At 43.9% G+C, this 11,355-nt stretch overlaps 1 protein-coding gene across 1 annotated transcript; it reads right to left on the minus strand.

Moving 5' to 3' along the window:
* Positions 1 to 361: 361 nt before the first annotated feature.
* Positions 362 to 6,936, minus strand: LOC137793775 (GATA zinc finger domain-containing protein 14-like). Its single transcript, XM_068590130.1, has 5 exons — positions 6,920 to 6,936; positions 5,046 to 5,753; positions 3,348 to 3,554; positions 1,773 to 1,979; positions 362 to 569 (listed from the first exon to the last, which is right to left on the minus strand). The coding sequence occupies exons 1-5, from the start codon at positions 6,934 to 6,936 to the stop codon at positions 362 to 364; spliced, it is 1,347 nt and encodes a 448-aa protein (XP_068446231.1).
* Positions 6,937 to 11,355: the final 4,419 nt, after the last annotated feature.

The raw sequence follows: 11,355 nt of genomic DNA on the forward strand, positions 1-11,355 counted from the left end.
AACTGTAGTTGTTGTTGGAGCAGCTGTGGTCATTGCTGCTGGTGTAGTTGTGGAAACTGTAGTTGTTGTTGGAGCAGCTGTGGTCGTTGTCGCTGCAGTAGTTGTTGTTGGAGCAGCTGTGGTCATTGCTGCTGCAGTAGTTCTTACTGGAGCAGCTGTGCTAGTTGCTGCCGATGTAGTTGTGGCAACTGTAGATGTTGTTGTAGCAGCTGTGCTCGTTGCTGTTGGTGTAGTTGTGGCAACTGTAGTTGTTGTTGCAGCAGCTGTGGTCGGTGTTGCTGGTGTAGTGTTGGAAACTGTAGTTGTTGTTGGAGCAGCTGTGGTCATTGCTGCTGCAGTAGTTCTTCCTGGAGCAGCTGTGCTAGTTGCTGCCGGTGTAGTTGTGGCAACTGTAGACGTTGTTGGAGCAGCTGTAGTAGTTGTCGCTGTAGTAGTTGTTGTTGGAGCAGCTGTGGTCACTGTTGGTGTAGTTGTGGCAACTGTAGTTGTTGTTGGAGCAGCTGTGTTCGTTGTCGCTGTAGTAGTTGTTGTTGGAGCAGCTGTGGTCACTGTTGGTGTAGTTGTGGCAACTGTAGTTGTTGTTGGAGCAGCTGTGGTCATTGCTGCTGCAGTAGTTCTTCCTGGAGCAGCTGTGCTAGTTGCTGCCGGTGTAGTTGTGGCAACTGTAGACGTTGTTGTAGCAGCTGTGCTCGTTGCTGTTGGTGTAGTTGTGGCAACTGTAGTTGTTGTTGCAGCAGCTGTGGTCGGTGTTGCTGGTGTAGTGTTGGAAACTGTAGTTGTTGTTGGAGCAGCTGTGGTCATTGCTGCTGCAGTAGTTCTTCCTGGAGCAGCTGTGCTAGTTGCTGCCGGTGTAGTTGTGGCAACTGTAGACGTTGTTGTAGCATCTGTGCTCGTTGCTGTTGGTGTAGTTGTGGCAACTGTAGTTGTTGTTGGAGCAGCTGTGGTCATTGCTGCTGCAGTAGTTCTTCCTGGAGCAGCTGTGCTAGTTGCTGCCGGTGTAGTTGTGGCAACTGTAGACGTTGTTGTAGCATCTGTGCTCGTTGCTGTTGGTGTAGTTGTGGCAACTGTAGTTGTTGTTGGAGCAGCTGTGGTCATTGCTGCTGCAGTAGTTCTTCCTGGAGAAGCTGTGCTAGTTGCTGCCGGTGTAGTTGTGGCAACTGTAGACGTTGTTGTAGCATCTGTGCTCATTGCTGTTGGTGTAGTTGTGGCAACTGTAGTTGTTGTTGCAGCAGCTGTGGTCGGTGTTGCTGGTGTAGTGTTGGAAACTGTAGTTGTTGTTGGAGCAGCTGTGGTCATTGCTGCTGCAGTAGTTCTTCCTGGAGCAGCTGTGCTAGTTGCTGCCGGTGTAGTTGTGGCAACTGTAGTTGTTGTTGGAGCAGCTGTGGTCGTTGTCGCTGTAGTAGTTGTTGTTGGAGCAGCTGTGGTCGTTGCTGCCGGTGTACTTGTGGCAACTGTAGAAGTTGTTGTAGCAGCTGTGGTCATTGCTGTTGGTGTAGTTGTGGCAACTGTAGTTGTTGTTGCAGCAGCTGTGGTCGGTGTTGCTGGTGTAGTGTTGGAAACTGTAGTTGTTGTTGGAGCAGCTGTGGTCATTGCTGCTGCAGTAGTTCTTCCTGGAGCAGCTGTGCTAGTTGCTGCCGGTGTAGTTGTGGCAACTGTAGACGTTGTTGTAGCATCTGTGCTCGTTGCTGTTGGTGTAGTTGTGGCAACTGTAGTTGTTGTTGGAGCAGCTGTGGTCATTGCTGCTGCAGTAGTTCTTCCTGGAGCAGCTGTGCTAGTTGCTGCCGGTGTAGTTGTGGCAACTGTAGACGTTGTTGGAGCAGCTGTAGTAGTTGTCGCTGTAGTAGTTGTTGTTGGAGCAGCTGTGGTCACTGTTGGTGTAGTTGTGGCAACTGTAGTTGTTGTTGGAGCAGCTGTGTTCGTTGTCGCTGTAGTAGTTGTTGTTGGAGCAGCTGTGGTCACTGTTGGTGTAGTTGTGGCAACTGTAGTTGTTGTTGGAGCAGCTGTGGTCATTGCTGCTGCAGTAGTTCTTCCTGGAGCAGCTGTGCTAGTTGCTGCCGGTGTAGTTGTGGCAACTGTAGACGTTGTTGTAGCAGCTGTGCTCGTTGCTGTTGGTGTAGTTGTGGCAACTGTAGTTGTTGTTGCAGCAGCTGTGGTCGGTGTTGCTGGTGTAGTGTTGGAAACTGTAGTTGTTGTTGGAGCAGCTGTGGTCATTGCTGCTGCAGTAGTTCTTCCTGGAGCAGCTGTGCTAGTTGCTGCCGGTGTAGTTGTGGCAACTGTAGACGTTGTTGTAGCATCTGTGCTCGTTGCTTTTGGTGTAGTTGTGGCAACTGTAGTTGTTGTTGGAGCAGCTGTGGTCATTGCTGCTGCAGTAGTTCTTCCTGGAGCAGCTGTGCTAGTTGCTGCCGGTGTAGTTGTGGCAACTGTAGACGTTGTTGGAGCAGCTGTAGTAGTTGTCGCTGTAGTAGTTGTTGTTGGAGCAGCTGTGGTCACTGTTGGTGTAGTTGTGGCAACTGTAGTTGTTGTTGGAGCAGCTGTGGTCATTGCTGCTGCAGTAGTTCTTCCTGGAGCAGCTGTGCTATTTGCTGCCGGTGTAGTTGTGGCAACTGTAGACGTTGTTGTAGCATCTGTGCTCGTTGCTGTTGGTGTAGTTGTGGCAACTGTAGTTGTTGTTGGAGCAGCTGTGGTCATTGCTGCTGCAGTAGTTCTTCCTGGAGCAGCTGTGCTAGTTGCTGCCGGTGTAGTTGTGGCAACTGTAGACGTTGTTGGAGCAGCTGTAGTCGTTGTCGCTGTAGTAGTTGTTGTTGGAGCAGCTGTGGTCACTGTTGGTGTAGTTGTGGCAACTGTAGTTGTTGTTGGAGCAGCTGTGGTCATTGCTGCTGCAGTAGTTCTTCCTGGAGCAGCTGTGCTAGTTGCTGCCGGTGTAGTTGTGGCAACTGTAGTTGTTGTTGGAGCAGCTGTGGTCGTTGTCGCTGTAGTAGTTGTTGTTGGAGCAGCTGTGGTCGTTGCTGCCGGTGTACTTGTGGCAACTGTAGAAGTTGTTGTAGCAGCTGTGGTCATTGCTGTTGGTGTAGTTGTGGCAACTGTAGTTGTTGTTGCAGCAGCTGTGGTCGGTGTTGCTGGTGTAGTGTTGGAAACTGTAGTTGTTGTTGGAGCAGCTGTGGTCATTGCTGCTGCAGTAGTTCTTCCTGGAGCAGCTGTGCTAGTTGCTGCCGGTGTAGTTGTGGCAACTGTAGACGTTGTTGTAGCATCTGTGCTCGTTGCTGTTGGTGTAGTTGTGGCAACTGTAGTTGTTGTTGGAGCAGCTGTGGTCATTGCTGCTGCAGTAGTTCTTCCTGGAGCAGCTGTGCTAGTTGCTGCCGGTGTAGTTGTGGCAACTGTAGACGTTGTTGGAGCAGCTGTAGTAGTTGTCGCTGTAGTAGTTGTTGTTGGAGCAGCTGTGGTCACTGTTGGTGTAGTTGTGGCAACTGTAGTTGTTGTTGGAGCAGCTGTGTTCGTTGTCGCTGTAGTAGTTGTTGTTGGAGCAGCTGTGGTCACTGTTGGTGTAGTTGTGGCAACTGTAGTTGTTGTTGGAGCAGCTGTGGTCATTGCTGCTGCAGTAGTTCTTCCTGGAGCAGCTGTGCTAGTTGCTGCCGGTGTAGTTGTGGCAACTGTAGACGTTGTTGTAGCAGCTGTGCTCGTTGCTGTTGGTGTAGTTGTGGCAACTGTAGTTGTTGTTGCAGCAGCTGTGGTCGGTGTTGCTGGTGTAGTGTTGGAAACTGTAGTTGTTGTTGGAGCAGCTGTGGTCATTGCTGCTGCAGTAGTTCTTCCTGGAGCAGCTGTGCTAGTTGCTGCCGGTGTAGTTGTGGCAACTGTAGACGTTGTTGTAGCATCTGTGCTCGTTGCTTTTGGTGTAGTTGTGGCAACTGTAGTTGTTGTTGGAGCAGCTGTGGTCATTGCTGCTGCAGTAGTTCTTCCTGGAGCAGCTGTGCTAGTTGCTGCCGGTGTAGTTGTGGCAACTGTAGACGTTGTTGGAGCAGCTGTAGTAGTTGTCGCTGTAGTAGTTGTTGTTGGAGCAGCTGTGGTCACTGTTGGTGTAGTTGTGGCAACTGTAGTTGTTGTTGGAGCAGCTGTGGTCATTGCTGCTGCAGTAGTTCTTCCTGGAGCAGCTGTGCTATTTGCTGCCGGTGTAGTTGTGGCAACTGTAGACGTTGTTGTAGCATCTGTGCTCGTTGCTGTTGGTGTAGTTGTGGCAACTGTAGTTGTTGTTGGAGCAGCTGTGGTCATTGCTGCTGCAGTAGTTCTTCCTGGAGCAGCTGTGCTAGTTGCTGCCGGTGTAGTTGTGGCAACTGTAGACGTTGTTGGAGCAGCTGTAGTCGTTGTCGCTGTAGTAGTTGTTGTTGGAGCAGCTGTGGTCACTGTTGGTGTAGTTGTGGCAACTGTAGTTGTTGTTGGAGCAGCTGTGGTCATTGCTGCTGCAGTAGTTCTTCCTGGAGCAGCTGTGCTAGTTGCTGCCGATGTAGTTCTGGCAACTGTAGACGTTGTTGTAGCAGCTGTGCTCGTTGCTGTTGGTGTAGTTGTGGCAACTGTAGTTGTTGTTGCAGCAGCTGTGGTCGGTGTTGCTGGTGTAGTGTTGGAAACTGTAGTTGCTTTTGGAGCAGCTGTGGTCGTTGCTGCCGGTGTAGTTGTGGCAACTGTAGAAGTTGTTGTAGCAGCTGTGGTCATTGCTGCTGGTGTAGTTGTGGAAACTGTAGCTGTTGTTGGAGCAGCTGTGGTCGTTGTCGCTGCAGTAGTTGTTGTTGGAGCAGCTGTGGTCGTTGCTGCTGGTGTAGTTGTGGCAATAGTAGTCATTACTGCAGCTGTTGTCGCTGTTGTTGTCATTGTGGCAATTGTAGTTGTTGTTGGAGCAGCTGTGGTCATTGTTGTTGCTGGTGTAGTGTTGGCAACTGTAGTTGTTGTTGAAGAGGCTGTGGTTGTTGTTGCTGCTGGTGTAGTTGTGGCAACTGTAGTTGTTGTTGGAATAGCTGTGGTCGTTGCTGCTGCAGTAGTTGTTGTTGGAGCTGCTGTGCTCGTTGCTGCCGGTGTAGTTGTGGCAACTGTAGACGTTGTTGTAGCAGCTGTGGTCGGTGTTGCTGGTGTAGTTGTGGAAACTGTAGTTGTTGTTGGAGCAGCTGTGGTCGTTGCTGCTGGTGTAATTGTGACAATAGTAGTCGTTGGTGCAACTGTGGTCGCTGTTGTTGTCGTTGTAGCCTTTGTTGTTGTTGTTGGAGCATCTATGGCCATTGTTGTTGCTGGTGTAGTTGTAGCAACTGCAGTTGTTGTTGCTCCTTTCGTAGTTGGAGTTGTGGCAACTCCAGTTGTTGTTGGAACAGCTGTGGTCGGCGGTGTAGTTGTGGCAACTGTAGATGTTGTTGGAGCAGCTGAGGTCGTTTTTGCTGCTGGTGTAGTTGTGGCAACCATAGTTGTTGTTGTTGGAGCAGCTGTGGTCGATGTTGCTGCTGGTGTCGTTGTTGTTGCGGCAATTGTAGGTGTTGGTGCAGCTGTGGTCGTTGTTGCTGCTGGTGTAGTCATGGCAAATGTAGATGTTGTTGGAGCAGCTGTGGTCACTGTTGGTGTAGTTGTGGCAGCTGTAGTTGTTGTTGGAGAAGCTGTGGTCGTTGCTGCCGGTGTAGTTGTGGAAACTGTAGTTGTTGTTGGAGCAGCTCTGGTCGTTGTCGCTGCAGTAGTTGTTGTTGGAGCAACTGTGGTCATTGTTGTTGCTGGTGTAGTGTTGGCAACTGCAGTTGTTGTTGGAGCAGTTGTGGTCGTTGCTGCTGCAGTAGTTGCTTTTGGAGCAGCTGTGGTCGTTGCTGCCGGTGTAGTTGTGGCAACTGTAGAAGTTGTTGTAGCAGCTGTGGTCATTGCTGCTGGTGTAGTTGTGGAAACTGTAGCTGTTGTTGGAGCAGCTGTTGTTGGAGCAGCTGTGGTCGTTTTCGCTGCAGTAGTTGTTGTTGGAGCAGCTGTGGTCGTTGCTGCTGGTGTAGTTGTGGCAATAGTAGTCATTACTGCAGCTGTGGTCGCTGTTGTTGTCATTGTGGCAATTGTAGTTGAAGCAGCTGTGGTCATTGTTGCTGCTGGTGTAGTTGTGGCAACGGTAGTTGTTGTAGTTTGAGCAGCTGTGGTCATTGTTTCTTTGGTTGTAGTTGTGCCAATTATAGTTGTTGTTTGAGCAGCTGTGGTCGTTTCTGCTGGTGTTGTTGTGGCAACTGTAGTTGTTGTTGGAGCAGCTGTTGGTGTTGTTGCTGCTGGTGTAGTTGTGGCTACAGTATTTGTTGTATTTGGAGCAGCTATGGTCATTTTTTCTGCTGTTGTAGTTGTGCCAATTGTTGTTGTTGGAGCAACTGCGGTTGTTGTTGCTGCCGGTGTAGTTGTGGCAACTGTAGTTTTGGTCGTTGTTGTCAACACAGTGTTACACAAACTGGTACCACAACAGGTTGGTCCACTAATGATGTTACCAAAGCTTTGCATGAAAGGAAAGCTACCCAGTGATGGAGCAACTTTACAAATGTTTGAAGACGCACAGCCAAATGCTGGAGAAGTGATGGATCCACTTGTCACTGTCAATAAAAAAAACTGATGTATTACAGTTCTTTTATAGTTGTCAGTCTGCTAATTTCAATAAAAGAATATTCAAAATTATTGCTTGAAAAAAGTGAGTAAATGACACAGAACATTATACTTTCAGTGTTTAACCTATAAATACTCTACAGCAGTAAACAAGTGAAATATACATCTGCTTTGTAACAGTAAGTAACAAATATAAAATATTGAAAGAAATATTCAGACCAAGTACTTCATTACTTTCTTTTAAAAGTGGATTTTCCAGATCGCACATGCAGTTTTTTGATATACTTTAATATAGGTTGTAAAAAAAATTTGCAAACTACGTATGATTAAGACTCACCAGTTGCTTGAAGGCATTGGTCCTCCACCCCTGTGCATTGTAATGGAGTATTACATTGAGAGGTCGTTGGGTCACAAATGTTACACTGAAGGGAGTTTGCTGTCTGGGCAGTTGGGACTGAAACGTAAAAGAAGGTAACACAAAATTGAACTTGAAGATGACAGAATGTAAATGTTCTTTCTTTATCTATTTAATCTGTTCTCATCTTAAAATTAGCTACTTATCTCTCTGTACTTACATGGTTCATTTACTGCGTTGCAATGATCTGTGTTGCAGCACCGAGCAGATGCAACTGCACCCGAAGCACCCAAGTTGACTGAAAATGTCTGAGAACCGATGGACGGACACAGAACGGACGATGCACATGCTGTGAAGATTTGCTGTGCTGTAGTTGCAGATCTCCTGGCTACGACATTTTTTAAAAAGGTCAGTTCGTCAATATTGATGGAAAGATCATAAAATTTCTTAGTATCTTTATTTCACTCAAAAGCAGTACATGGTAAATATAAATGCCTACCTTGAATGGAAGCTGTTACACACATCGTCTCTGAAGAACAATTGCGTGGTATTTGAGTTGAACACGACTCATCTGTACAAGTCAAACACTGAAGTGCTCGAGCTGCAATTGGGAGTAAAAAAAATGTTGATGAATGATGATCACATACAAACGCCTAATCAAATGTCTGAAAAATGGGCTTCTCTAATCTGCTCTTCTCTTCTTTTTTCTTCTGTACAAATATACTTAATTGTGTTATGTCTTTGTATTTATTAATAGTACATTTAGTTCCTTCGGAAATGTGTATCTCTACCTCTGTAGACTGCTTCCTCTACTGCTATACTTTAAGTTCTGGATTCACCCTCTGGGGATCAGTTTAATTTTGAGTCATGATCTATATACATGCTTTTTCAAATATTTTTCAAGGACATCATTATTAAAAATGTTATTATTAAAGCTTAATTGCTTTTTCAGAAAATATATTGTAAGAATAAGTAGTTACCTGTGCTGGAGAGTGCCCAGATGAGAGTCAGAGAAAACATCAGCTTCATCATGATGAACAGGTACGCTGTTATACTGTCCTGGAAGGTGATACTTGTATACTGTCCTGGAAGGTGATACTGCTCCTCATTGACACCGCTGTACTTAATAAACTGTGTAGGTGTTCTATAAATATATGGAGCTTGGGTAGGTCAGTGTTATTGGGTTTGGGTGTGATCTCATTTTCATAAGCTTTCGGCCTCTCACTTCTTTTGTCTTTCGGAAAAGCAACATACCAACACACCTTTACCCACCCTTTTTTATTTTGGCACTGATGACTTGTATAGGAGTGTACTAATACAGTGCATATTTATGTCAGACATTAAATACAATATTAAATCACTGAGGACAATAATGGAAATAAGATAATTATCATATAATACCATACAGGGGACTAAAATAATTCTGTGTAGGAATGCACAGCACTGAGCCTATTTTTTTAAGTCATATTTGTAGTGTCATACGTCAAAGACATTTGACTACAAGAAAAGAATTTGCTTGACGCAAAAAACAATAATGACGTCAATGTAATGTGACATTGTCATGGCGGGAACAGCGTACGTTTTGATAAAACATTCTTACACTACGTCTAAAGAAAAGCCCTAACTCGCACTTAAATATGTCACCGCTCGCTGGCATGTGCTTCTTGCTTTACATCATTGGGAATGCTTTTACATTTATTTATTTTTTATAATGCCAGTTAAATTAGAACTACCTTTCTATTTTACTCTGATTTAATCTGGTTGGTTCTATTTTATCTTTATTATCTTATTCTACTTTCTTTTCATACTTTTCAATCCTTGTATTTATTTAAAACATTGTCTCAAGTCATTCATGTCTTTTGGAAAATACATTGCCAAATTCTTGTCCTGCTTTTCACTGTTTGCACCACCTGACAACATAACATTAATACTAGCAGATAAAGTAAAAGTAGTGATATGACTCCCATTGCACCTTGACAAGCAATAACTTGATTTAATAATATATTGTAATGGTAAAATACATTTCTGCCCTTAGTTCAAAGTTGGAGAGATATTGAAATATTGCTGTTATTCTCTTCAAAGCCTAGATAGAGAATGTGGGTGGATAGATAAGTTTGCACCTGCTGATAAACTTAAATAATAGTTGGACCAAGAACATACGACTTGGTTAGGTGATTAAAAACAAGCATGCTTTGGTCCCCCTTTAAGGGTGCGGTTCATTTTCATTGGTTCTCTTAACCTTTTTTTTGTTTCTTTGTATGACAGACAGATGGACAGAGAGAAACCTTTAAACACCTAGAAACGGACACAAGTCCATGTGAGTCCTTTCCACTGTCACTGTGATACGTGCCTGTGTAAACTGCTGTACGCTTGCAAGCGAATAAAAAATCACTCTTTGACTCCAAAGATAATTTTCCACAACAATGTTCAATGTAATAATCTCATCATAATTAAATTACAATAAAGTAGCAGAAGTTTTGAGACATATTGAGTTATACAAGAAACATGGTTGACTGTTATCCGAGTTACCTTAACTAACACGATCAATATGAGCAACAGGGAACATTCAAGCGGCACAACAAATAAAATGTCACAACACGGCAGTTTTGTTATCTTATTCAGGCGAGGCTTAAATAACATACCGATCTATCTCTACGTACATGTGGGGTTTGTAAGGTGCCAATACAAACAAATTTCTCGCTTGTCAATGTTGTGGGAAAGCATACTAACATTTTTTGGCTTCATGTCACGGAAAAATTATGACATGAATAGAAACATGAAAAGAAAACGTCTATCTGTTTTAGTGCTGTCAAACTATTTCAATATTTAATCGCGATTAATCACATTTATGTCATAGATACTCGAGTTTAATCGCAAAAAGTGGGTTGGCTTACTTTATGCAAATGAAAAAAACAACTGCCAAACAGGGCTGTTCAAAATCAAAATTATAAAATGCACATTTAAGGTAAACAGGTGCGAGAAAGAGAGAGAGAGAGAGAGAGAGAGAGAGAGAGAGAGAGAGAGAGAGAGAGAGAGAGAGAAATTAAGATAGCAGTCAGGCTTCATAGGTCCTGTCGTTGGATGTGATGTGTATTACATCAGCTAGCTCCTCGTCCTCCACCACGCTAACACAGGGCTCTCAAGTGTCACACACTGAGCGTGACTGTCACGCACTTCGGTCTTAAGTCACGCCCTCCCGCCACATATCATATTTCTCACGCTGAAAAAAAACTCCAGGCAAATTTATGTGCCGCAGCCCGCAGACATGACCGGCTACACGCAGTAGCACCCATTTAGCTTTGGCTGCAGCCAAACCTCTTGGATCATCTGGGAAATGCATCTTGACAAGGCTGAACACAGGGCTGTATTACTGAACTCATTTTTGGGATGTGTAGTTCTTAGAGGACAGCAATGCTATCCAACATATATGATTGTGTACAATATGATGCATTGCGAGACAGTAAACTAACAAATAAAGGAGGCTAGTTTAATTTAACACAACCTTAAATATCTACAGTAGAAAGCACTACAGTAAGGCCGCAGTATTATTCCAAAAACAGTGAAGTATTATAAGGAAAGGATCTTTAATCCACCAATGATTAAAGTTTAAAGTTGTGATTTAAATCAGGCATAGTTGAATTTTGTGTCAAGTCAGGTGTCTTTGATTAAAATAGATTCAACAGAAGATGTGCTTTGCTCATGTCGGTTGGCAGCGCTGTGTTGTTGACGTTCCTGGCAACATTGCCACACCTGTTATTGTTGAATGACGTCAACGCCCTTCTTTATTTTATTGTAAAGAATAGGCCATTGAAAATTGTTATTGAAACATATTCACACACCTATTTATGTGACGTTCTATTCGCTTTGTTCATTATGTTTTCTTTATTTTCAGAATCTGGACACCTCATAGTATGTTGGCAGAGCAAATGGAGGCTGTGTTTCATTTTGGGAATGTATTTTCTGGCCTGGTCAGCAAATAAATATGTTATGTTTGTAAATTAATTGAAGGGGTTTACTGGTTGTTTCAGTTTTAAATCACTGTTATCTTTTATTCAGACAAAACTTAAAAATTATTATTGGCCATTTTGGTCTTCTCCCACATTATATATAGACCAAACCTGCAACAATGTATTAAAAAAAAGAATGAGCAGAATAATCAATCTATAATGTTGAGTAAATTATTTAGATCTCTCTCTCTTTTGTGTATCAATTTATGAAGCAATACAATGTGATAAACTCTAAATTAATCAATTACAGTTTAGGATATATATTAATTGTTTGTCATTTTGTCAAAAAAGCCAAATGTAATGATTGCTGGTATCATTTAATCCAATGTAAGGATTGGGAGTTGTTTTTTTTAACATGACACAAAACTGAATATATTTGTGGTACGGACTGCTGGTTGGACAAAACCAGCT

Source organism: Clinocottus analis, unplaced genomic scaffold (genome assembly GCF_023055335.1).
Source record: "Clinocottus analis isolate CAN_PGR_092001 unplaced genomic scaffold, fCliAna1.0.p SCAF_23, whole genome shotgun sequence".
NCBI classification, from domain to species: Eukaryota; Metazoa; Chordata; class Actinopteri; order Perciformes; family Cottidae; genus Clinocottus; species Clinocottus analis.

Bases quoted from the DNA above. Each gene is read 5' to 3' on its own strand.
- LOC137793775 (XM_068590130.1), bottom strand. The intron at 1,980-3,347 runs GCACAGCTGCTC...CAACAACTACAG, and splicing joins AACTACACCGGCAGCAACTA to TTGCCACAACTACACCAACA. The intron at 570-1,772 runs GCACAGCTGCTC...CAACAACTACAG, and splicing joins AACTACACCGGCAGCAACTA to TTGCCACAACTACACCAACA.